This window comes from Pelodiscus sinensis, chromosome 26, assembly GCF_052426305.1.
Source record: "Pelodiscus sinensis isolate ZL-2025 chromosome 26, ASM5242630v1, whole genome shotgun sequence".
NCBI lineage: Eukaryota > Metazoa > Chordata > Testudines > Trionychidae > Pelodiscus > Pelodiscus sinensis.
This window is the reverse complement of record NC_143077.1, coordinates 2,439,692-2,465,024: the sequence shown is the minus strand read 5'-3', so window position 1 is coordinate 2,465,024 and position 25,333 is coordinate 2,439,692. Positions and strand designations below refer to the sequence as shown.

The 25,333-nt window shown below is 48.3% G+C and overlaps 1 protein-coding gene across 8 annotated transcripts; it reads right to left on the bottom strand.

Annotated features, from left to right (window-relative positions):
* Window positions 1-1,482: 1,482 nt before the first annotated feature.
* MTFR1L (mitochondrial fission regulator 1 like) lies at window positions 1,483-25,141 on the bottom strand. 8 transcript variants are annotated; one of them, XR_012897671.2, is made up of 8 exons: window positions 23,400-23,496; window positions 19,730-19,867; window positions 18,790-18,894; window positions 17,999-18,108; window positions 16,237-16,448; window positions 12,428-12,737; window positions 4,660-4,859; window positions 1,483-1,987 (listed from the first exon to the last, which is right to left on the bottom strand). XR_012897671.2 is itself a non-coding variant. In XM_025183236.3 (7 exons), exons 2-7 carry the CDS (start codon window positions 19,742-19,744, stop codon window positions 1,882-1,884), a joined length of 858 nt encoding a protein of 285 aa, XP_025039021.1. In that variant the 5' UTR covers window positions 19,745-19,867; window positions 25,049-25,141; the 3' UTR covers window positions 1,483-1,881. The 8 variants fall into 8 exon arrangements, 7 of the variants coding, with proteins under 7 accessions (XP_025039021.1, XP_075765293.1, XP_075765297.1 ...); XM_025183236.3 differs by lacking the exons at window positions 4,660-4,859; window positions 23,400-23,496 and adding an exon at window positions 25,049-25,141; XM_075909178.2 differs by lacking the exon at window positions 4,660-4,859.
* Window positions 25,142-25,333: the final 192 nt, after the last annotated feature.

Below are 25,333 nucleotides of genomic sequence, written 5' to 3'. Positions count from 1 at the left end.
CTGCCAGGGAAGAGTCTGGCTTAAGGTCTAATTCCTCCTGCTCTGTTGCTGCTGTGTAAGGAGATTAAGAGGCCAATTCACACTCCACTGGGAGGTAGCATGATCATGTAGGGCAGGAATATCACACAAAAATGCCACCATTTGTATTAGCTGACCCACATGTCCCTGTTATAGGGGATCAGGGTCCTATGTTTTCATCTGACACTGCAGCATGCCTACAGCTGTGTGGATATAGATATATTGTGGGAAATGCGGCTATTCCCTATTTACTCACCAGTTGGTACCATAGCAGAGGATTGTGGGTATAGAATTGTGCAATGCCACACATTCCCTACTGAGGCCTACAATGTGTGCCTGCCAGTCCTCTCAGTCACACTATCCCATCCTACTGCAGAGACAGGGGAACTATTGTGGTTAGACACCAACTGCACGTGGTGTGTTTGAGGGAGAACGACAGCGTAGTGTCTAGTTTCCTGCAGCACAAATATTGTGGGAATGCTGCCGTGGAAACTGCTCATTCACTGACATTCCTACTGCTGCTTATTCTAAACACACAGTAAACACATTGAATTTTCAATTCTCTCCTGAGCTGCAAGGATAGCAGAGTGACTTCAGACACACACACAACAAAGTACCAGCTTATTGAAAGCAATACTGAGAGACCAGGAAGAGGCAGCCACTGCACTCAGATTGCTGGACATAGAGAGGTCACATGGAGTCAATACGCAGAATGATGATCCATGCCATATGCTTCAGACAATCACTGAGGCTCATGCCAGCAACACTCTTCTGTGAACAATGTTTCCGATACAAGCAGAAGATGGTACCAATAAAAACAAAAACAAAAACCCCACAGTTCTCAGCAACAGCTGTACTATCAAGGAAATCTACAAATATTATTTGACCACCAAGTAGGTGGCTCCATTTATAAGGAAATTCATATACCTTGAATATGGCTGAGAGATATATTAGCATAGCATGACACTGCAACCTGTGACTCATTTAACTCTTTCCTTTCCTCCCACATGGTTTTCTACAGGATTCACCCCCTAGCTGTGATGGTTCAGTAGATATGCCTTCAGACATTATCTGGATGAAATTCTTACTGAATTTTATGTTAATAAAATAAAATCAATCTAATAGAAAGAACATGTAAATGAAACACTGGAATTCTTGACAGTTACTTTAGAGTAGACTGTAAGTGTCATGTAATGTGACTTTGGGGACAAGCTTTAAAATATTACAAACTAAAAGTCACCAGCCAACAGCAGCTTAGAAAATAGATCTTGATTAAATGAGACAGGAAAGTAATTGGAAGAAACCTTAGGGAATGGAATCCTCTTTGAGCAAATAATGGAAGCTCTTAACCACCCTCAATACAATGAGAACTTCCTTTAAAAACTGAGAACCCAGAAGGAAGAAATAACATACTCTCATGGATAGCTTTGCACCCAACGTTCCCTAGACAGAGAAACAAGTAGATGCTTTATGTTCATTTATATTATAAATTAGTGGCTAGTCATATTGCAACAAGACCATTGTGAATCAAATTAACTTAAATCATTAAAGTCACTTTGGGGAAAACACAGATAAGAGAACTTCATCTAGCAACACTCGCATCACTCGGTGGAAAAAGCGGTTACCAGTAATGCTTCAAAAATGTGGAAAAGAATTTCCCTTTTCTTAGAAAGTTTTGATATATTCAGAGACATGGAAAACACTGCATATCCACAGTTTCCTTTTTGAATAGGTTTCCAGTGCAGAAATCATATTTAGTTAGTGAAGAGGCAAAAAAGTTTTATCCTTAGGAAGGCAGCTACTGTGGAGAAAAATCTCAGGAGCACAATACACTTGCTTACAGAGTTAAATTAAAGTGTAATATCAGTTCTCTTTCATGGTTACATCTTCATCCTTTAGAGCAAATTTTCTTCTTAACACTTCTGATATAAGAACAGCAGGGTCTTCTTCCTTCAATAAAGTTCGGTTCCTGGTGGAGGATACAAAATTAAATGTAACAGCAGCAATTTGGATAGAGATTCTTCAAAATCTATAGATGACACTTTCTGCTAGGCCCAAGCTTTAGGATTTTGTTTACATTTTAAAAATAAGCCTAATTATGAGAAATGTGTCACTGAAACCACTTTTATTTATGCATCTGACGAAGTGGGTCTTTGCCCACTAAAGCTTATGCTCCAATATCTCTGTTCGTCTATAAGGTGCCACAGGACTCCTTGTCACTTTTATTTAAGCATTTTCCTACAGCAATGGGAACCCTGCATGGTTTCGTCAGAGTTGAGTAAAATGCAAAAACTGAATAGAAGACAAAATGAATACAGGCAGTCCCCGAGTTACGCGGATCCGACTTATGTTGGATCCGCAGTTACGAACGGGGCCGTTCCTCTCCCTGGTCTCCAGCAGACCAGGGAGAGGAAGCAAAGCGGCGGAACACAAAGCTCCGCGGCTTGGCTCTGCTTTGCCCCCCCGTCCCCCTGGTCCTCCGCGGCTTGGCTCTGCTTTACCCGCCCCCGCCCCCGCCCCCCCCCCCCTTTTCCCCCTGGTCTGAAGACCAGGGGGACGGGGGCAAAGCAGAGCAAAGCCACGGAGCCCGAGGGCAGCAGGACAGCCACGGTGCGTCTGGGCTGTCCCACTGCCCCCGTGCTCCGTGGCTTTGCTCCGGACACCTGTGGTACAGCAGCTGGGGCGCTGCCAGTTGGTTCCGTAGCGCCGCTCTGGGCACTACTGGACCAACCGGGCAGCACCCCAGCTGTTCTGCCCCAGGCGTCCTGATTCAGCCACTGCTGGTCAGATTCAGCAGCGGCTGAATCAGGACGCCTGGGGCAGAGCAGCTTGGGTGCTGCTGGGTTGGTCCAGTAGCGCCAAGGAACGGTGGCACTACTGGACCAACCCAGCAGCACCCCAGCTGCTCTGCCCCAGGCGTCCCCAAGTCAGCCGCTGCTGAAACTGACCTGTGGCTGACTACAGGAAGCCCCTGCCCCGGGCTTCCTGGAATCAGCCGCTGATCAGTTTCAGCAGCAGCTGACTTGGGGATGCCTGGGGTTCTTAAGTTGAATCTGTATGTAAGTCAGAACTGGCGTCCAGATTCAGCCGCTGTTGAAACTGATCAGTTTCAGCAGCGGCTGAATCTGGATGCCAGTTCCGACTTACATACAGATTCAACTTAAGAACAAACCTACAGTCCCTATCTTGTACGTAACCCGGGGACTGCCTGTAGTGCATTCCTGCCTAGGCAACGTTCAGTCACAGTTTCCATTAACTTCAAGGGGAAATCATACATCTAAGTGCCCCAAGTGGTGTAGAAATATCTCCGCCTATATTGCACTCCCGCCCACTCCAGTTTTAAATCTGTAATGTTAACACCATGTAAGGAGAAATGTGCAAAATACAAGCTGTGTAGAGGCCTATTTCAGTTCAAAATCATATAACAAATGATCTATGGTGGTAACTTTAAAATGAGGAACTGCTCACTTGCATGTCTTTGTGCAATAAAAAGAGGCTTCTTCAGTTTTACCTCCCCATTTCTCACATAATTCCATGTTAGTTGCATGGAAGGCAGAAGTGGGAGCTGCATCTTAGAAATCCTGGTGATGAGTTTATTTTACAATATGTGAGCCTATTTCACAGGAAACCAAAAGGTCTGAATTATATTGGGTGACTGTTATTTGAAAATAAGTATTCCATGATAATAGCCACGGAGTTCAGGGTTTAATATTTTAGAATAAAAAATCCCTATAGGCTGGAAAACATTCTAGAGTTTTGAAATCTCTTAAAAGCCTCTAAAAGCCTCATTCTAACTAGATGAAAGTTCTAACTAAGTTTTAACTAGATGAAATTATGGTTTGCTGTATTTGTTTTAAACACCTTCAGTCACTTAATCCCACATTTGCACTGAAAACCGCATGGCAAAACTTTTGTTGTTGGGGGTGATGTGGGGTTTAAGCACCTTATGAACAACAGAAGTTGTGTTGATCAGTTGCAAGTGTAAACCTTGCCTAAGTGATCAGATTTAAGTTCACAGACAGGCCTGAAGCCATGGGTTGACCCCCTAGTACTACATGTGCATGCATTGCTTAACTTCAGCTTTGAAATCTTGTAGATAGAAACACTCCTCTGATTTCACCAGAATCAAGGATTCCCTGCCATGAGCGCAGAGACAGGTAGACAAGGTTCAGAGTACACACAAGAATTTCCGAAGCCATTACTCCATCTGGAGAAGCTTAAGAATCCAAAATCATCCAATCAAGTGCTCCCAAAGGTATAGGAGGGAAGCCAAGAGCAGGTGCAAGAAGCGGCTGGATGAGCAGTGGCAAAGAGAGACTGCCGCAATAAAGATGGAAGTTGTACCGATCACAAGGAAAAAGCTTCTCTCCACCACGGGTAGCTAAAGGAGAAATCAGGGAGAACAAGCCCCCAGCAGCGGGGCACAACCAGCAGCTCTCGTAGAAAACTGACACCAGGCAACTAGCAGCAGAGGCGGGACCTTCAACCAGCATCCAGCAGCACAGTTATTAAGATCAGCATCTTGATTCTTTAGAACTGTTCACTGAACAAGGACCAGGGAAGTAACCAAGGGCAAATTAACGAGCAATTACACCTGAATTCGACCAATTCCATTATTAGTACTTATAAAAACATACTCACATTCAAAGCAGGTCCTCATGCTACATGTTTTTAAGCACAGACAATGCGCGGATCAGCTGGAGCACTACAGACAAGTCCTTTCCAAAAGGCATCAGATATTAAAAGGGCTCTATTCTGATTTTAATGGTAGAAACATGCAAATGTGTCTCATACTCATTCCTGAAGTTTCCAGGTTGGGGGGGTGGGGTTAACATCAGTTCCTAAACAGGAGCATCAGAGAAGCATTGATTTAATCATCTGGGCACCTCCACCCATCAAACTTAATTGGTCACTGAACTCCCTTTTTAGGCATATTCATTTTACAGTGCTGGCTCTGGTACCATCTTCATTCTGGAAATCGATCCGATCGAGGACAGATCCCGGGGAAGCTGCCTCTTGAAAACAGCTTCCGTTCATCATGCTACTAAATCAAACATCCATGAGGCTGCCTCTACTGGAACGTCCCTAGAATCACCACAATAACCTCACGGAGACCAGAGTCTCTGTAACCAGTTCTACGCTGACTGCGATCGTTCACCAGAGACGGCTGTGGCAAAGGTATTTCAGAACTCACCAAGTTGCATCAACTGCAAAATCTCAGATGCTCTAGGAATAACCTCACGAGAGTTCGTCACGTTCACTTGATTTCTGTTCACTACCCAGTTAATGAGAAATACGGAGCTGAGGCCAGCAGGATGCCACAGCAAAACCATCTAAATGAGGCTCTAGGGCTGGGCAATTCAAGTCTTGAGATCCACCCTAAGAAATCCCAGCTTCTGGAGTCTTGTTGCTCTGCCAGCCAAGCCAGGCAGAGAGGTGCAAGCACATTAGGATGTCCCAGCCAGCCATAGCCACACGTATGAGGCATCACCATGGAATGAGACCAGCATGGGGGGCAGTCATCAATTTGCTCTGGTCAAACAAGAGTGCTTATTCGCTAAACTGTTCATCAGTTAACCGCAAAGTTTCACAACATACTATTCACCCAGCTCTCACTGTAACCCTCATGTCCAAGTGCACGGCCGCCAGCTGGAGGCCAGGCAACCGACAGAGGCAGACGAGAGCAATGCAGCCGAACTCAAGCACTACACGATCTCAAGCCTGCCGTTATAGATTAGATTCTACAGCCGAAGGGAGAAAAGCAATGCCTTCTCACAAACGAATGCAGTTCTTACAGTAAACCCACTAGACACATGAGTATTCGCGTTATCATTACCACAGCATTTACCTAATATCTGCACCATTCATTCTGACCCAATCAGATAGTACAGGCAGTCCCCGGGTTACGTACAAGATAGGGACTGTAGGTTTGTTCTTAAGTTGAATCTGTATGTAAGTCGGAACTGGCGTCAGCCGCTGCTGAAACTGACCAGCTTCAACAGCGGCTGAATCTGGACGCCAGTTCTGACTTACATACAGATTCAACTTAAGAACCCCAGGCGTCCCCAAGTCAGCTGCTGCTGAAACTGATCAGCGGCTGATTCCAGGAAGCCCAGGGCAGAGCAACTCTGCCTTGGGCTTCCTGTAGTCAGCCCCTGGTCTGTTTCAGCAGCGGCTGACTTGGGGACGCCTGGGGCAGAGCAGCTGGGGTGCTGCTGGGTTGGTACAGTAGCACCGAGGAGTGGCGCTGCGGGACCAACCCGGCAGCACCCCAGCTGCTCTACCCCAGGCGTAGGCAAGAAAAGCCTGGTCTGCTGGGGGGGGAGGGGGGGCACTAGCTGCACCCTCCCCCCCAGCAGACCAGGGAGACGCGGGTGGCGGGACCGCCCGCATCCTCCACGGCTTTGCTCCGTCTCCCTGGTCTACTGACCAGGGAGACGGGGAGCAAAGCCTTGGAGCACGCCCACAGCGGGACAGCCTAGGCGCGCCCGGGCTGTCCCGCTGCGGGCGTGCTCCAAGGCTTTGCTCCTGTCCCTCTGGTCTGCTGGGGGGGGGGGTCCAGCAAAGCCGCTGGACCCCCCCACCAGACCAGGGACATCAGAGCAAAGCCGCCGCCTGGTTGGCTTTGCTCGTTTGCCCGGGAGCAAAGCCGCCCAGGCGGCGGCTTTGCTCGAGTGTCCCTGGTCTGCTGGGAGGGTCCAGCGGCTTTGCTGGACCCCCCCAGCAGACCAGGGAGACCGGGAGAAGCTTTTCTCACCCCGGAGGACACGGTGACGACCCGCCGCCCGTGAGCTCCGGGGCGAGAAAAGCTCCATTCGTAAGTGCGGATCCGACATAAGTCGGGGACTGCCTGTACATTAAAATCATTTACATACAAATGTGATTTCAGCTTCTACTGTTAATCGGGCCAGCAGTTGATCTGTGTGGAAAACAGGCCTCAGCAGAACAGAAAAGCAAAGTTCTTCCTGCTCTCTGCCCACCCAGGCCCCGTGGGATAAAATGTGTTAAATAGCCTAACACAAAAGTTGTATTCTACTTTATAGAAGACTGTGCTAATAATTCCCAGGAATACCTCCCTTCCTGAAAGAAGGCCAGTGGAACACAGCTACCCGGAGATGAACTAGCCCCTTCTTTAGAGAAAGGCATACGCCGGTAGGATACTGGCTGGGTCTACACTTAAAATATCACGTTGATCTAGCTCTGCAGCTCAGGGCTTTGAAGAATGTCATGCCCTGAGTGCCATGGAGAAGCTGGCCTGGCACAAGAGCAGCTAGGTCGATGGAAAAATTCTTCCAACCTGGCTGCCACCTCTTGGAGTGCTGGATTAACTACACTGATGGAAAATCCCCTTCCCTCAATGTAGGAAGTGTCTGCGTTGGTGCCACAGCCGTATACGCGCTCTCACAGTCCCTAACATTACGCTGGTCCCATTCTCTTGCTCCTGCATCTCAGAGACTCCCAGTGACGTCGATGGGAACTACTGAGAAATAAGCAGCAAGACAACTCAGGCCCTTCTCTCTCGGAGACATTCAGTTCTACTTAGCTGAGTGTTCTCACAGCTGGCTGTGCATCCATGCTCATGCTCAGGCTCTGCGTAGGTGGGGGAGGTAGTCTACTCATGGGGACAGACTCGCATGTGGATGTACACTGACTTCCTGGGGAATCACGCAATTCCATCTCATTTGGGGGAAGAGAATGACTGGCACTGAGGAGACGGTTGTTGCCCCCCCCAATAGTCTCTCACCTTGGACAGAATCAGCTGCATGATCAGCTGTGAATTCATCAACGTCACCAACTGTTGCTGTGCTGAACAACTCCTTTAACTTCACCTGAAACGCCCTGAGGTTCACGCTAGGGCCCGTCCTGCACAACAGGCGTGTAATTGCTAAAGTCACTGTTGCCTTCCAATCACCCGGTCGCATGCAGGGGCACGGTTTCATCTAGATTGTTCACCGTGGCAATGCTCCTGTTCCTGCCAATCCTAAGGAGAGGTCATTGCTCTCTCCCTACCCTCCAGCCCAACATTCACCCTGGTGGCAACCCGCTCCTCAGAACATGAACCTGTGGCTCAGAAACAAGAGCTAACCGTCTTATGAGCAGTCCTTCCATGACAAGCTTTTGAGAGGACTTCAGCTGTGTCCACTGAAGACATTCAACTCCACATCTAAGCCCTGCAGGAGAGTACAGAGGATGACTGAATAGATCCAGAACGGGGAGAATATTGCTCAGTCTATTCTCACGCTAACCAGGCTGCTCGACCACATTCAATAATCATTTTGGGTACGTCTACACTGCATGCTTACTTTGGAACAAGCTCCTCTGGAAGATATATTCCGAAGCAGAGCGGCCACGCCACAGGGAAGCCTCATACTTAGTCCAAGGCAGGCTCCCCTAATATAGATGCGCTATCTTGAGTTAGAGCCCCAGGAAGCACTGGGGAGAAATCACTTAGCTCCTCACCAGGGCCATTCTATTTCAAAACAGCAGCCGTGGAGCGTCCACACTGCAGCTATTTCAGAAGAGGAGCTATTCCTCGTGGGACGAGGTTCACAGAAGTTGGACTGAGCCGCCCGTTGATATTTGGGAATAACGGTGCGGTGTAGACGAACCCTCAGATTAAGTTACAAAACAGTCACTATCCTTGTTTCTAAAGCTCTCCAGGGATTTACCCCAGCCTGCCCCAAAGACCTTGTGAAACGCCTCTTGAGCTAGCACCTGTCTTCTGTCCCTTCCAAATGATCTGGAGAATGCTGGTGTGAGTTACCTTCTCATGTGGAATGAGCATCCGGACTCTCCCACCTAAAATGAATATTGCAGCTCTTTCCCCAATCAGTGTTGTTCTGCATAGCGCACGGTTCCCAGGCTCAAAACCCTAGGTCAGCGTTTCCCAAACTATGGGCCGTGGCCCGGTACAAAAATACCAGGCCTCAGCATACCTGGTGGCTGCTGGCAGGGCTGGCCTTAGGCCGATTCGGGCCCCGCGCCCCTGAACCCGGAAGTTCTGGCGAGTTACAGAGCCGGGGGCCCTACTCCACCAATACGTGGAGCTGAGTCTCTCCCCCAGCTCTGCCTGGAGCAGGCCCGGGCCCCCCCGCACGTCCACCCACCCCACCCCCAGAGCATCTCCGCTGTGCGCGGCTCCTCCTCACTGCCTGCTGCTGCCCATGTGCGGCGTTGCACATGGGCAGGGAGGACGCCCGGGCGTGGCGTGATGTCATGGCCCAGGATTTTAAAAGTCTTCGGAGGCACGTGGCGGGGCCACGCTGGCTCCGGGTTCGGCCTCCGGGGCCTGAGCATGGCCTCCAGCCCCGCAATGTGGAAGGCAGAAGGTAGGGAACGGGCTTGGGCGGCGAGGCGGAGGCGGGGGGAGGGGAAGGCACCAAGGGACAGGGTGCAGGAGAGAGAGACAAGTGCCAGGGGGCCAAGTGCAGACAATGAGGGAAAGGGCAGGAGGGGAGGTGTCAGTGGGAGGGGGGACAGGGTGATGCTGGGAGAGGAGAGGAGGGGGAAGGGCATTGGGGGCTGGAGGGGAAGGTGCTGGGAGAAGGCTAGAAAGAAGGGGTGGGCATGAGGAAAGCCAGGATGGAGCAAGTCATGTGTGAGGGCACGGAGAGGCAGGAGGGGAATGGGGCAGAGTGGTGAGGGGTTGGGTATTAGGGGCAAAGGGGGCAGGGGCAGTAAGGGAAGGGGGAAGCACCAGGAGGGTGCAGGGCTAAGGGAAGGTGCAGGAGCCAGAGGATTCTGGGGTGAGGAGGGGAGAGCTGGCCACCGGAAGCAGCACTGAATGGGGGAATCGGGGCAGGCTGGGGAGATTGGGGGCTGGTGGAAGCAGGGCTGCCCAGGGGTGCGAGGTTGGGGGCAGGGAGCTGGCCGGGGAAGATGTGGAGGGCTGGCCAAGGGAGATTGGGAGGAGAAGCGGGGAAGAACTGGCTGCCTGGGAGGGGGTTGGGGGAAGTGGGGCTGGCCAGAGGCGCAGCGGGGGAGCAGGGGGGAGGAATGAATCGACCTGCGGGGAGTGGGACTGATCCGGCCACATGCAGATCTTGGGGTGCTGCCCCGTCCCCCCCTGTCCCCCACAAAGCATAAAGGATGAGTTAGTCCGGCCCGGGGATTCTATTCCCCCCCCGCCCCCCCCCGGAGTAGTTGCGAACTGGCTGGCTGGTGGACACACTCACGCAGCCTGAGCACATTTACCAGCCAGGCAGTTCGAAACTGCAAACTGATACCTCTAGTAATAATACAATTTACTTAATGACAAAATACCAGACGTGTTCTATGTCTGGTATTTTCTTACTTTGTTTTTTGTGTGTTTATATTTTTGGGCTGCAAAAAGCAGTACTAAAAAAAAGGGTTCCAACTAAAGTAAAAAGTTTGGGAAACCCTGGTCTAACCAGCTTTCTGTCTGTCTTACAGCCCAATTATCCAATCCATATTCCTTAACTTGCTGGCAAGAATTTTGTAGGTGACCATATCAAAAGCTTTGCTAAAGCTGGCACTGGGGGTTTTGGGAGGACCAGAAACAATTGATTTGAATATTCATCATTTGATTAATGAATATGCAAATATGCAAATGAACATTACCAGTCCTCCAAAAGTGAGAGAATGGATTTACTGGTCCCCGTGTCAAAAAGTTTGGGAACCCCTGCCCTAGGTGTTCAGCAATTTCCCGTCACACAAGAATTTATGACCTGTCAATTTGCTTTGTCTATTTGCAGGTACATTTACTCAATGAGGGTTAAATATTGTGTTGTACAAGTGTAAAAAATGCTTGTAGGCACATTAACTACATTTTATCCCATTTCCGATGGAGGTTCAAATTTAGAAGTTTGAAGAAAGTCTGACTTTCTATCATCAAATAAATAAATAAATTCACATTTCCCAAGCAGGACACAACAGATTAAATTATCTAATGCCTAACTGACAACAGACATTGCTGCAACCCTGCTAACTCCTGCAAAATGACAAGTACTTCTTTGAAAATTCATCTCCTTTGGTTGTGATAAATCAAAATTGCAAAGGATGCCAAAAAAGCTCCTTTGGACAAGCAGGAAAAAATTAAAATCAGCAATTCAAAAGAGGATATATGTACAGTGTATATTCATGAGGGAGGGGAACTCATTTAAGCTCTGAATCCTACTCCAGTCTCCAGAAAGATTAAGGACAAGAATTATAAGGAAGAAGGGATACATTTCTATTTCTGAATAATATTTCTTTGGAAAATTTGAGAGCAATGATATTTTAGGTGCAGGCTGAGCTGTACAAAGTATATTCAGTTCGTTTTATTATATTTTATGATATTCTATTTGTGTCTGGTGCCATAAGAATTACATTTCTCTTTAACTGGAGTAGAGAGAAAATTTGTTAGGTGCATAATAATGATTCAAAATGTTCTTTTTTCTGATACTGAACAGGACTCCCAACAATAGAAATGGCCACATGTATGTTGAACTTTACTTGTGTAAGGGCTGACCTTTATCAAGGCAATTCCATGTACTGTCCTATTTCACATGGACAACAGAGGCCAGGGGAGATATTAGGTTAGGCCTATACTAGGCGCGGAAGGTCGGCTTAAGGAACACAACTCCAGCTACGTAAATAACGGAGCTGGAGTTGACATACCATAAGCTGAGCTTGGCACCGTCTCCACAGTGGGAGGTTGATGGGAACAAATGCTCTCATTGGCTTCCCTTACTCCTCGGGAATCGAGGAGTACTTGACCGAGGACACCCAGAGCATTTGATTTAGAAGGTCTTAACTAGACCCCCTAAATCGAATGCCAGAAGATTGATCTCCGGCATGGCAAGTGGAAACGTGGCCTTAGAGAAGGTACTTTTTCCACTGGGCGGGGGATGGTCCTGTCCCTGACAACGTGCAGGGAACCAGTGACACAGCATTCTTGGGGTACAAGACAACAGTACTATACATTTGTTTTCAGGACCAGCATGAGGAAGGCAGTTTGCCTAATCACACACTGCATGGAACATACACAGAGCTCAGAGGTGAAGGATGTGCAGATACAAGACAATAGCAAGGAAGTATCTCAGAGTCACAGCATGGATGTCTCCTCTCCCCACATGTACATTTTACTAACAAAGGATATTCTCTCTCAGTAAAAAAATCAAGATGATTTTTGGTATGGATGGGTTGAAGCAGAGTTGTCAAGCGGTGTGCTAGTAAACCTGCAGCAGTTCTACCCTTAAATTCAAAGGCTTGACTTGACTCAAAGGCTATCATTTGGGAAGCAAATAAAAGAGATATAGAAATATCAGCATTTCTTATGCACAGCAAATATTTCTTTGTAAACATGAGGACAGATGAACACAATCATCAATGTGTCTATAATGCTTTGGCTCAAAAAAGATGACGAGCATTCATGCAGAAAATAAAAGGAGGTTCAGAAAAGACTTACAAATCTTTGTTCTGTTTCATCCTATGAATGTCTTTAAGTATGCCCATCATGTCTGCAAAACTGCTGGCCTTCGAAAGACACACAGAATCTTCCTCGTCAACATCCTTTGGCTCTGATTTACAACATTCAGAGGTTGCAGAACAAAGCATGGAAACGGATGGAAGCTCCGGAATTTCTAATTCTGCCTCCTCTGTGATGTCACTAATGACAAAGGAAGTTGTAGATTGGAATGAGGATCCAAAACAAGGTAAGGGAGAAGACACATTTGAACTTCCTGGAGATAATAAATCTGGCGTTAATGAAGTGGAAGCTGAAAAAGAAAACAACATACGTAAACTAATGCCAAACCACCTCACTTTTCTAAGCAGCAGAATACAAATCAAGCTCAGATCTTAGCCAACCTCCCCCAAGATATGCAAAAGTAAATACGGTCAGGGCTTTCCCTCTTATCATACACATGCACACTGCTTCCTACATCACCATGCCTCCCAGTCTGAGCCCCATCGCTTCTTACACAATGCTTCCGTCTACAAATCTAGGTAGACATACAACCTCCATCACTACAGTACCCGCGCATCTCACAAGCCCCCAAGGAGCGCAGGAAGTACTATTCCCATTTTACAGGTGGGAAACCAAGGCACTGAGATTAAATTATGTGGTTAAGGACAAACCAGGTATCTGTGAAATCTGGGAAAAGAACAAATGTATCCTGGTTTCCAGCCCAATTCCTTAACCAGAAGGCCATTTTTCCTCTCCCAATCCAGAATGTTCCTCCCACAGCACCAACCCCTGCCTCTAATCAGACCAACACAATGCCTGCCTCAAGTCACTTCCTTTCCATTTCATTCCAAAAACCATTCCACATGAATCTGAGGCATTTCTACAAATGACACAGTGTGAACACAGGCCTGGGAACCAGGAACTCCTGCATTTTAATTTTGCTCCTCATCTTCTGAGGAGGAAGAACAAGGGAACACAGTCTCTCCAAAGAAGGGACGTCTGATCAGAGCAGCTCCTGCCTGCAGGATGCCCACATCCACCGCAAGCAGGGGCTGCGTCCCCTGCCTGCAGCAGGCTTGCTCCTGCCCCACCGGTTATACCTTCACATCCCTACTCTGCATAGTACATTCTATGTCAAATTATGGATTGTTTTCCATACAGATCAGATAATCCCTTTGGGCTTTGTCTTTTTGTAAGAGTCCCAACATGCCAGATAGCAGGGAAATAATTACTGTTCTACATATGCATCCTAAATAGGACCATGGAAATATGGAAAAATTCAAATCTTCTGTGAGGTAGTATTACACATTGGGTCAGTGTGTCTGTCTCAATGCATCATCCCCTTCCCAAAGGTAAGGAAAATACCCTAGTTACCTAACAAAACGACCAGCAAGATCAATTCCTACGTGCATGAAATATTCATAGAATCCTAGAACTGGGAAGGGAGCTCAAGAGTTCATTAAGTCCAGCCCCTGCTTTCACAGCAGAGGCAAAGCTCCATCTAGGTCATCCCTGATGGATGTTTTCTAACCGGTTCTTAAATATCTCCAATGATGGAGATTCCACAACCTCTCTAGGCAATTTATTCCAGTGTTTAAACACCCGGACAGGCAGGAAGTTTTTCCTAATGTCCAACCTAAACCTCCCTTGCTGCAATTTAAGCCCCTTGCTTCTTGTCCTGTCCTCACAGGTCAAGGAGAATGATATTTCTCCCTCCTGCTTGTGATACTTTTTCAGATATTTGAAAACTGCAATCATATTAAGTGAATGTCTTTGGAAAATGACAACTTGACCAAAGTTTGCAGTGAGAAAGTTACACAAGTATCGCCTTGCTTAGGGAAGAAGTGGGATGAAAAGGCTCATCTGGTTTTAGCAAGAGCTATAATCTACTCAGTTATTAAACCCCAATTTTACTTCTCAACTTGGACACACTGAAGCCGTTACTGCCCTGTAGGGCTTACACAGAATGAAAGGTGCAAACAGCTGATTAAGAGGTGGTGCAACTGGACCTTTAGGGTCAAATTCTTCCTTCAGTTACATTTGAGCCAGCATGTCCAGGGATTATAGCCCAAGCTTGGAAATCAAGAAATCTCAGTTTGAGACAGCTCTGCCATGCACATCCTGTCTCGTCTTGTTTCAGAGAATATCTGCCGCAGTTTTCACATCTGTAAACACACACTGCTCCCCTCGGTATTCCGCGCATGTAACTGTGACCCATAAACTTGTGGCCTGCCCCAAGTGGATCCCCACAGATGCACATAGCATCTCATTTAAAAATTGAGATCTACCACGTGAACACCTAATATAGTAAAGACAGATAAAAGAGTGGGAATGAGCTGAACATAATACGTAAAATTTGTGCTTGAAATGCAGAGGCCAACATTCAAACTGAATCCATTATAGTCTGGAGATGTTATGAGTTAGTGGCTTCCATTGTTTATAAGGTTGTAAATGAGTCATAGCTGACTTCTGAATACTACGATGGTAATTTTCATAAAAGTGTCACCCCACTCAAAATGGAAAAAGGCTATCGCATTTGTTTTTGACAAAATTCCCCTCCCCACTCCTTTTATGCCATTGACTGAAAGCCAAATCATAACCTCTACCTTTAGCTGTATACCGACCATACAAGTACACTACATGTGAACAACAGATGCAGGTTCCCACAAGAGAAGCTGGTTTGGAGGAGGTTCAAGCTCCAGTCAAGTGCTGAGTTGCTACTTTTAAAGGTTTTAAAGTTGCAAGACTGACAAGATGCCAAGACTACAGGTCTCCCACAGCTCTATGACTGACTGGTCAGCAAGACAAACAAAACATAGCAGTCTGTTTATTTCCAGAGCCCTCCAGAAGAAACTAGACCATTAGAGCAAATTCAAGGATAGAATTTCCTCTTTCATCCTAAATTTACTTGAATTTTTGGGCTTAAATGGTCTGATGTTAATTGTGTTTCACTACAGACAGCAGTTAACCAACAAGTTAAAACAAGAATTAATTCAGGAAGATGATGTGCACATGGTCAGACTAGATGATCACAACGTGCTCTTCTGGCTTTAGAGTCTCTTAACCGGTGAACTCCAGCCAGCCTCTTCTTAAAAAGCCTCTCTGGTCAAAAACCAGAACATCACATTCCCAAAGAAACACAGGAAAACGGCCCCTGTTTTACACCAAAGACGAGACTTGATACCAAACATTTTCATTCAGTGAAGGCACTCAGTCTAGAGAGTCAACAGCCTCTCTCCACTGAGTACTCCACACAGTTATACTTGAGCTTGGTTACTCTTAATTTAAGCCAGGCTTTTCTGATTCAACAAATGCCAGCGCCTACAAGCAATATCAATCCCTCTACCGACATCACAAAGAACACTGCACAAACAAGAGGTGGGAAGAATTCACAAGGGCTGAGTAGAATTAGTCATGTATGTCACGTTGCACTAGATTTTGGATACTGAATTGCACTTAAGTCCCTGCCAATTCTCAGGAAACCGTAGGGTTCAGCACAATTGTCATCTCCCTACTAATCGAAAAACTATGATGCTCCGCTCAGCTGTAGTTTTAGCCGTGAGCTGTGTGGACAGCTTTGGCTATGCATACCACTAAAGACATACCCTTTGTATTAGAGCCCTGTGTCACATGAGAGAGAACATAAAAATAGATTTGGGTCTTCCATTGTATGTGTGCAAAACATCAGAATACTGGCAGTGTTTCAATAAAGTATCTGACCAGTGCTGACTGGTCTTTACCACCTAATCATCACTGTTCACCTTCTCAAGCCTTTCGTGGCTAGAAAGGAAGGGCTGTTACATTTCTACCTGGATCTGCAGCTACAATTTTAGCTATTTGACTCCGCAGGTGACTCAGCTCATCTTGAAGCTCAGTCGTCCGACTGAGGGCAGGTAAACCAGGTTTCTTCAAGGCCAGTAGCTTCTCTTCCTGCTTTCTCAAGTTGGGGACTGAAGCATTTCGCTGTATAACAAAGAACGGGCTAGGCTTCCATTTGTGCTTCAGTGGACGAGTGTCACTCCTGAGAGGTACAGCACAAAAGCATATTAGTCTCACAAACGGAACAGACGCCACTTGAGCAATAGCATTTTGTATTTCTGCAGCCTTCTACCAAGACTGCAAAGCCCTTTACAACCAATACATCACAAGGCTCTCGGGACAGATATTATCCCTGTTCTGCGCAGGAGGAAAACGAGGCATTGAAACTGCTGCCCGACAAAGAAAGTTTCTGGCAGAGGCAGGACAAAAAATGAAGCTCCGAACTTCCAGTCTAGAGCAGGGTTACTGAAGACGTGGCTCGCAGCCCATTTGTTTGCAGCCCACAGTGCAGTTTGGATTTACATGGGGCTCAACACTTGGCCCATCGGTGGGATCCTTTGGACGCGGCCTCCACTGGGAACACGCTCCACAACAGCGAGGCACTGAAAGACGCAAGCAGACGGGCTGGCTGGCACAGACGGGTACAGGGTGTCGGCGTTTCTAGCCCCCAGGAAGGAGGTTCCGGGAGCACTGGGGCATTGTGGGAAGTGCTGGCTGCTTAGCCTTGTAGGCAGAGCCTGAGAGGTGCTGACTGGTTCACACTGGCCACGTCTGGGTCCAGTGCTGCGGTTTAAGGCTTAATCTTTGTATTCAAGCCTGTCAGGGTGAAAGAAGCTATTTGCATATATTTGCAACCACACTTAAGTTGTGGCCCTCGGCATGCGCTGTGAGTATCAATGTGGCCTCCGGGGCTTCCAAAGTTGAGCCGCCCTGGTCTAGTTCCTTACCTGGTAGTCCTCTCTTCCTGCTGGTTTTCATGTCTACGCAACAGAGTGGCACTTGATATTATGTGCTCATGGGGGGAAATCACCTTTACATAGTCTCTTGGACTTCAAAAGGCCCGTGCTATTTTTCACAGGATGCATTAATATTAAAATTACTGGCCTGCCCTAGAACTTCAGAACCAAAATGCATAGAAGTGGAGTCCCTGGAGTCACAGGTTTGAATCCCAGAAGGGATACCACAGCCCTTCATCATTTTGGCGTAGATCCCTGGGCGCCATAGAGTTTACTGGGTGGAGCCTTTTCCCACATGGGAATCTATCTGTTGACTTTGATTTTTATCTGCTTAGGTTTAAGTACCCATTCTCCAGATACTTACTGATGCTGTGTCTTCCACTCCCCTCCCTTATTCCTCTCCTCCCCTCAACTCTCTTCTCCTCTCCTATTTATTTCGAGTGTTCACATCCTAAACTCATAATTCCGGTCATCTGAAGAAGTGGGCTATGCCCACGGGAGCTCATGATACCATCCACATGTTTTGTTAGTCTACAAGGTGCTACCAGACCATTTGTTATTGTCAGTAAGGGTTCGTCTTAGTGTCCTTGGCCAAAATTTCTCATCCTTCCTCACTATGAAATAGCTTTCAAAGAAAAGAACAAAACAAAAAACAAAAATCAACAGGCATCTCACTGGAACAACTCAAAAAGTGAACAGAAATTATAAGCATTTGATCAGATACTGTTGTATCTTTCACAAAATAAGCCACCATATAGGAGGAATGGAAAGATATGGGGAGAGAGAGAGAAAGTACCTGACTCTAGCATATGTTTCTTCTTCATCTGCCGCTATCCACAAAATATCTGCCAGAGTGGGGACTGGAGGTACATCATTTAGATAAAGATCTGAAATGTTTGGTAAGACCTAGGAAAAACGGAGCCGCATTATAAGAAATAATGGTTTTGTTCTGCTAATGTGTTTGGTACAATTTAAAGATGATGCATTCTCCACATCAGATTCTAGCTGAGTCTTTGCTGTACAAAGCCAGCATAGATGGATTCAGATAAATACACTGTTTCCATGTACTGGTTTATGCATTGTTGATGCATATCATACAAATGGAAAATGAACCTATGAAAACACTATAGCCTGAAAGCAGCCCAGAATGGAAGTTAATGAGCACACGAATACCTCTTTCAGCTACAAAGCAACATCATTACTGAGCTAATGCTCAAGCACTGAACTAGGTAGGCATGTACCATGAACCTCATGTTATGATTTGGGAAACAGACCCAGGGAGGTTAAATGACTTGACCAAGGTCACACACTGATTAGTATCTCAGCTGGGAATAGGAGCTAGCAGTTAGCTCATGTGCCATCCTGATTATATAGAATGGGTTGTTCCCAGATGGCACTGATCATTTAAGGGATTCACAAACCTAGGAAGAATGAAAATGGTTAACGCAGATACTGACTGCATGTGGTGCATTTCCAATTCCCAAAAGGCTTTTGCTATGGAAAGAATGGCAAATCAGAATTACTGGCCTTGCTAAAGAACTGCAGAGTCCTGTATAGATTTCTAGTATCTCTTACGCATTCCCTTACCTCAAAGGATGCTCTGGGACAGGGTTTTAAAGGAAGAGTTGTCCCAATCCTCCTGACAACACTGCGCGATGAGCCATAGGATTTGTTCTGCCAAATTGGGATAGTCTGAGAATCAAGACATTTAATAACATTTCAAATAAATGCAAAATAGATTTCTGAAAGTGTTGAGAACTGCCATATATACAAATCCAAAGGCACCCCTTTAATTAAGTGTACCAGCAATCGCTAATATCTATTTTCAAATTCAGATCCCCTTTCTACAAATCTATGTCTAAATTTACATACATGGAAGTCAATGAAGGGATGTAATGTGTCTAAACACCCCGGCCTGCTGCTGACAAGCTATGCCGGGCGACTGGAGTAGCCTGTCCGCAGTGGGCCCCCCCGGAAGGGCAGAGCCTTGCCTCTGGCAGGTAAGAAACTGCTCCAGCCCCCACCAGTTAATTGGTTAACCTTTTACATCCCTAACCTCTTTTGATAGTTGGTTGATAAAATGTCTTTGTAAGACATACAAAGTCCATATTTTGGATCTAAATTATTGGACAGTGTTCATTTTAAATGTAAATTATTTACTCATATAATAAATAAATGGAATCACCAGGCAACAAATGCATCAATTCCTATTGCATAGATTTGAAAGCCACAGCAGCACTTGATTTAGGTATCATAAGAAGTTCCTTAATGTATTTGTAATCTCACAATTCAAGCAGAATAGTTACATTTTAGAAATAATAAATCACAATACGGAGTGCAAGAATACGGAGTGAGTACATGAAATGATACAGCTGCCCCTACCCCAGCTCTAGCCCAAGCAATAAAGGCCAGGGGTGCTGGAAGGGAGATGAGCAGCGGTGTCCCTCTCATGCTGCATTCCGCAGAAGGAGAAGTTTGCAGTCCTCTGGCTCTATGTAAGTATTTTAGAAAGAAATGTTTTACTTACTGACTCAGTTTCCATCGCAGTTACTGTACAGAAGGGTCCCACACGGGATGAACAATGAAATCAGAGATGAAAACTGCAGTGCCAAGAAACATAAGGCAGCTTCATATTACTTCATCTCGAAGATCACAGCTTTTCTCACTTAAAAAAAAAAAATCACAGAGAGCCTAGATGTAGGCAAGTTCCATATCTGTGTACTTAAACATCAATAGCTGAGCTATACGCAGGCTCTGTAGAGTTACCAGAAGCAATTACAAAATGACACACAGAAGAGCAGTTAACATGGCTCTTTTCTGAGCACGCAATTCTTTTAGAATGAGCCTGGGGCCAGGGAACTCCGCCACCTTTACAGCTGAGATAAATATCAAGTGGGAAATTGTTCCTCTGCGCTCGCAATACTCCCGGACTTGGAATAGCAGGAACTGCACAGCCTTCCCCAGAACACATGTTTAATCTCAGCGGAGAAGCAATGCATGAGCTGAACTAAAGAGCAAGCGTGGTCACGTGTCGAGAGCCAGACGGGATGACAGGACCCCTGTGTTCTACTCTTCTCTTCCACAAAGTTAACATGATGACTGCCAGGTCACTACCCTCCGGATGCATCAGTAAATACCTCTTGGCCACGGCACTAGCCTCCCAAAGCAGGAGTCAGTAGGGCTCAGGCATCTCTTCCCTGAGCTCCTCAGAGGCAGTTGCCAATGGGGCAGGTTTTTAGGTGGACAGAGAGGCTGGGAAATGTGTGAAGACAGGACTCTGACTCTCACCCACCACCCATCTACACTCTCACTCCCAAGTGGATGGAAAGAGCAAGGGCAGAAAAATACCCTCCCCTCCCCCTGCACACACCTCCAAGCCACAGGAGCAGCTAAAGGGCCCATCTTTGCTAGTAGTGACAGGAACTGCCAGCTGAACACTGTACCATTCACAGCATAGGATCAAATGTTCCACTTGCTGGGAAACTGGGGGAGGATGGAACAATACCATCTAAAAACATTAAGCTGTGGCAGTTACATCTGGCCTTTAGGATGCTTGAGACCCATGAAAGAGAATCCTCTAGTGACGGGCCCATCAAGGAAAATCATTCTGTTTTTAGCTTTTTTATGTTTTGTCAATCTTGTACATTTCACAGGATGTTGTATACAGTCCGTTTCCTGTTAGTTGTGGGGGAGGGGGCTCTCACACACAAGGACAGAGAGAAGGGTATTTAAAAATAGTAAAATCCACTATATAATTGACAGAGTTTGTCTGTGTCTGTCCAAGAATGCTTCCTAAAAGGTAAGAGCTAAGACCACCAAATTCAGTATGCAGCTTCTTCTAACTTAAAGCAAGGTCAGTATTTGGTTGTCCCAAGAAAATGAACTGTGCCTGGAATGGGATTGCTTCTCATCAAACCATACAGAAAAGACAGAATCAACACAGGTGAAAGGGCTGGCTTGGGGCATGACTCCTCAAGCTTCCAAGAAGCTGGCTTCCAAGTGACCTTTAGAAGGGCCCCAACCTACTGCGGAGAGAGGGGGCTTGGGTAGTTCTGTTTCCCCAGAGCAGCCTGCATGCTGAACTCCTCACCCCAGAGCAATGATTCAAATGAAGCATGGACATTTTCATTTCATTTTCCAAACAAAAAAGATAAATTGAGTTAAGGACCCGAGCCACACTGGGTACATTTTCTAGTGTTACTATAAACCCACAGAGTTTGGCTAGGGGGCTCAAGGGCAGGTGTCATTCTCAGAAATACACCTAACTCAGGCTTTTGAAGTTGATTACATTTCAGCTGATGTTGTCTCTTTATGCTCCTTATTTTTAACATGCCTAGGCTGTTTTAACAAGCATCAGTGAAACAATGGAGAAAGTCTCATGCTGGCAAAGGTCAGCAACAAGAAACTGCTGCTCTGACTGACAAGATCCAAATAGAAGCCAAAGACAACATTTAAAAGGACACTCCTCCCCAACATAAGCAGGCCTCTCTCTTAGATTAGGCAGTTAGCTGTCTCAAAGGGATTCCCTCCCCTTCCCCTAGCTTGTTTCCTTTCCTTGGTTTCTCTTGGGAGAAGGTTAATTTGCCACAGTCCATTTTCATCCCTTGCAGTAACATTAGTACCATACAATTACAGGAAGAAATGCATGAAGCAAGCAACTGCCTCTAACCAAGATCTGCAATCACCATGGTATCCAGTTGTCTTTATATATAGAAGCGTTCACCTCACGTTTGCTGTGATAAAATCACCATCTTTTTTCCACAGTCACCTCCACAAAACTGGTGCTCAACAGCAACAAGTGGGGCAAAGGACATCAGGCGTAGAGAAAGCAAGCCATGACAGCCTCCTCTGCACGGAACCAAGGTCAGCAAAGCGACACATGCTAACAGTATCACAGCTCAGTCAACCAAAAATAACTACACATGACAGAGATGGGCAAGCCAAAGTGTTCTTCATCCTGCAGCATGCACAGAACCACCACTAACAGCCCCCTGGCTCACAGGTCGTTTATGTAGTCCAGAGCCCACAGAATAATGAAATGGGGGAGAAGCCAAAGAGGAATTGAACAAATTCAGCTGCGACAGCTTCAGGACAGATAATCAAATCTATTGTTCCAGGACAAGTTCAGCTGTTTCCAAAATTGAAGAGAAATTTCCCATGGCTGAAGAAACACTACAAACCACTCACATGCCACTACTGAATCACAGTGATGCAAGAAACTCTGATCACACACATTAGAGAAAGCTAGGCACATCTGGCTTCCCTAGCCTTGTCCCAAGTGGGACTAGGGGCCTTTTTGGTTTGAGTGGAGAGATTTATTTTGAAAAACATTAAATGAATCACTGGCCACTGTACTGCTAGGGACGCCTGGGGAAGTGACGTGAAAATTAACAGGCAACTAGAGTGTGCATGTCTTTGTTAGCTTTAATTCCAACTAAAAAGCACTGGGCAAGATGAAGTAGGAAGGGAGTCGAGTGGGGGGCGAAGTGGTTCAGTGTGAAATCAGGAGCCAGGACTCTCGGATTCTATTCCCAGCTCTGGGAGAGAATGTGGCCTAGTGGTTAGAGAAGAAGCCTCTGCGTTCTGGCTGGCTCGTCAAGCATTCCTCCAGGTTACGGGCTTCACCTCGTAGAGCTTCAGCGTCTCCATTTGGAAAACGAGGCCGATAGCAGAGACCTGCTTGCGAGGAGCCCCCTCTGCTCAAAACCCACCTGGGGGGGGGAGGTTTGCAGAAAGGCAAAGGGGGGGGGAGGGAGGTTTGCAGAAAGGCAAAGGGGGGGGGAGGGAGGTTTGCAGAAAGGCAAAGGGGGGGGGGGGATGCTCCTAGCAGGGCCCCCCCCCCGACTCTCCAGCGATGCCGCGCTGGGAAGGTTCGGCCGCAAACGTCGCCAAAAGCGAACGCGGGTCGGACGCTCCTTGTGCCTCGCGCCGGGCACGTTCCGCGAGCAGCGCAGCGCGGGGAAGCACCCGGGGGGGGCTGCCTGGGATCCCCCCGCCGCTGGCTCAGCCCCCCAGCAGGGCAGGGGCCCCGATCCGCTCTTGGCCCCCCGAAGCTGGGGGGAGCCCAGCCCGCAGGGAGCGCGCGGAGCGGGGGGGGGGGACAGAACCTGCCCGGGCTCTTCTGTCGGCAAAGCCGCCAGCGAGACGGGCGGGGGCAGCACCGGAGTGACCCCCTCCCCCCACAGCACCCCTCTCACCACCGCTTCCGCTCAGCCATGGGGCCTGACCCGGAAGCAGAACGGCCCTAACCCCACTCCCGGCCCCTCCCGTGAACGGCGCCCCTTGCGTGGTGACGTCATGCCGTGGCTCCGTGGGGCGGGGCCCATAGCAAGAGCCGCAGCCCCCATCGCCCCCCCCGCCTAGTCAGAACGAGACCGCGGGGCGTTTGGAACGAGGCAGCGCCCCCCCCCCCGGAACAGACTGGGCCCGGCTCCGGGGGGGGGGCAGCCGGGGGCCTCCCCCACCCCCTAACGACCTCTCCCCCCCCGCGCTGGGGCCCCCCCCCCCCCGGCCTCTTTCCCCCCCCCCCGCGCTGGGGCCTCTCCCCCCCACGGCCCCTCTCCCCCCCGCGCTGGGGCCTTCCCCCCCCCCCCGGCCTCTTCCCCCCCCCCGCGCTGGGGCCTTCCCCCCCCCCGGCCTCTTCCCCCCCCCCCCTCCCCCCCCCGCGCTGGGGCCTCTCCCCCCGGCCTCTTTTCCCCCTCCGGACTCTCCCCCCCACGGCCCCTCTCCCCCCCCGCGCTGGGGCCTCTCCCCCCACGGCCCCTCTCCCCCCCCCCCGCGCTGGGGCCTCCCCCCCCGCGCTGGGGCCTCTCCCCCCGGCCTCTTCCCCCCCCCCCGCGCTGGGGCCTCTCCCCCCCAGCCTCTTCCCCCCCCCCCGGACTCTCCCCCCCACGGTCTCTTCTCCCCCCCCCGCGCTGGAGCCCCCGGGCCCCGGCTCCAGCCGACACTGGGGGCTTCACTGATGGTTTCTGCGGGGCTGGTCCTTTCATGGGCGGCTGGCGGCAGCCCTGGACACGGCTCGTCTCCCCTGACTCTTCCCTCCTGCTGGGCCCTTGGCAGGAGCAGCGAGGTGCAGGGCCGGGCTGCTGGGGAGCAGCCAACGCACTGGAGTCAAGGGTGCTGTGGGCTTGACAGGCATCAGCAAGGCTCCGTCCTGCCCGCCACACGCAGCTACCTCCATCGCTGGGGTGTGATCCAGCCCCCGCAGGCTGCTTGCTGCTCCCCACCCTGCAGCAGGTGCACCGCTCGGCTATGCAAAACGTATCCCTCCCGCCGCCTCATCCAGAGACAGACGCCACATGCTGGGGGTTACCTAGGCTCTCGGTTGTACGGGAGCTACCAAGTACCATGGGGCAGGAGGAATTGGTGTGGCAAACGATTTCCAATCAAAGACCACAAGGCCAATTGGATACATAATAGCAATGTAGCAGCATTATTCACTTTGCAAGGGATTGTTCCTACCAGTAATTGGGATAATTTAGCTTAAGGAGAGTGATTTTACTTTGGTAGGTGGTGCTATGCAGTCAGGGGTTTGATGGTCACTAAACACAGCCTTTCAGAATGTCCCTCATCCCCACTAGGCCAGTCCTGAAAACATTCTAGGAGAGGAGTCATGCACGTTTCATTTGTAACTTGCCCTGCCTACCTCAGTTTCTTCCTGCTTTTACAGTGAAGCTTTGGACATAGGCCAATTGCTAAAGAAGGGACTAGAGCCACTGGCAGAAACATAACACAACCATGCTGGTTGCCCCAGCAGGAAGGGGCCAGGAGTCAGCATATCTCAACTCCAATCCCACCTCTGTTGCATAAAGCCTATTTAGCCTTAGCCAGTCAAACGTTAAAATACCTTGACATTTGAGTCTGCCCATGCCCAGACCACAGGAGAGTCAGTCTCCTCAAAAATGGCCTTGGTTCTAGGATTTTTGTCAATTCCAGAACATCATTAGTTCCTTCTAATAGTCATGGTGACCTTCAGTGTTGACAGCAACATTCTGCTGGAGGTATTGCACTGCAGCCAAGGGCGTTTTGCCTGAGAAGAAAAAAACCCAAATGGATCTGAAGCTCTGTGATATACAGGAGGGTGGACCTTTGTGTTGGCTCTGGCTCAAAACACCGGCCCTCAGCCATTAAT

Coding starts and splice junctions, on each gene's coding strand:
- MTFR1L (XM_025183236.3), bottom strand. Junction 16,449..17,998: donor GAAACATATGCTAGAGTCAG/GTACTTTCTCTC, acceptor TGTACCTCTCAG/GAGTGACACTCGTCCACTGA. Junction 1,988..12,427: donor ATGAAACAGAACAAAGATTT/GTAAGTCTTTTC, acceptor ATCCTCCACCAG/GAACCGAACTTTATTGAAGG.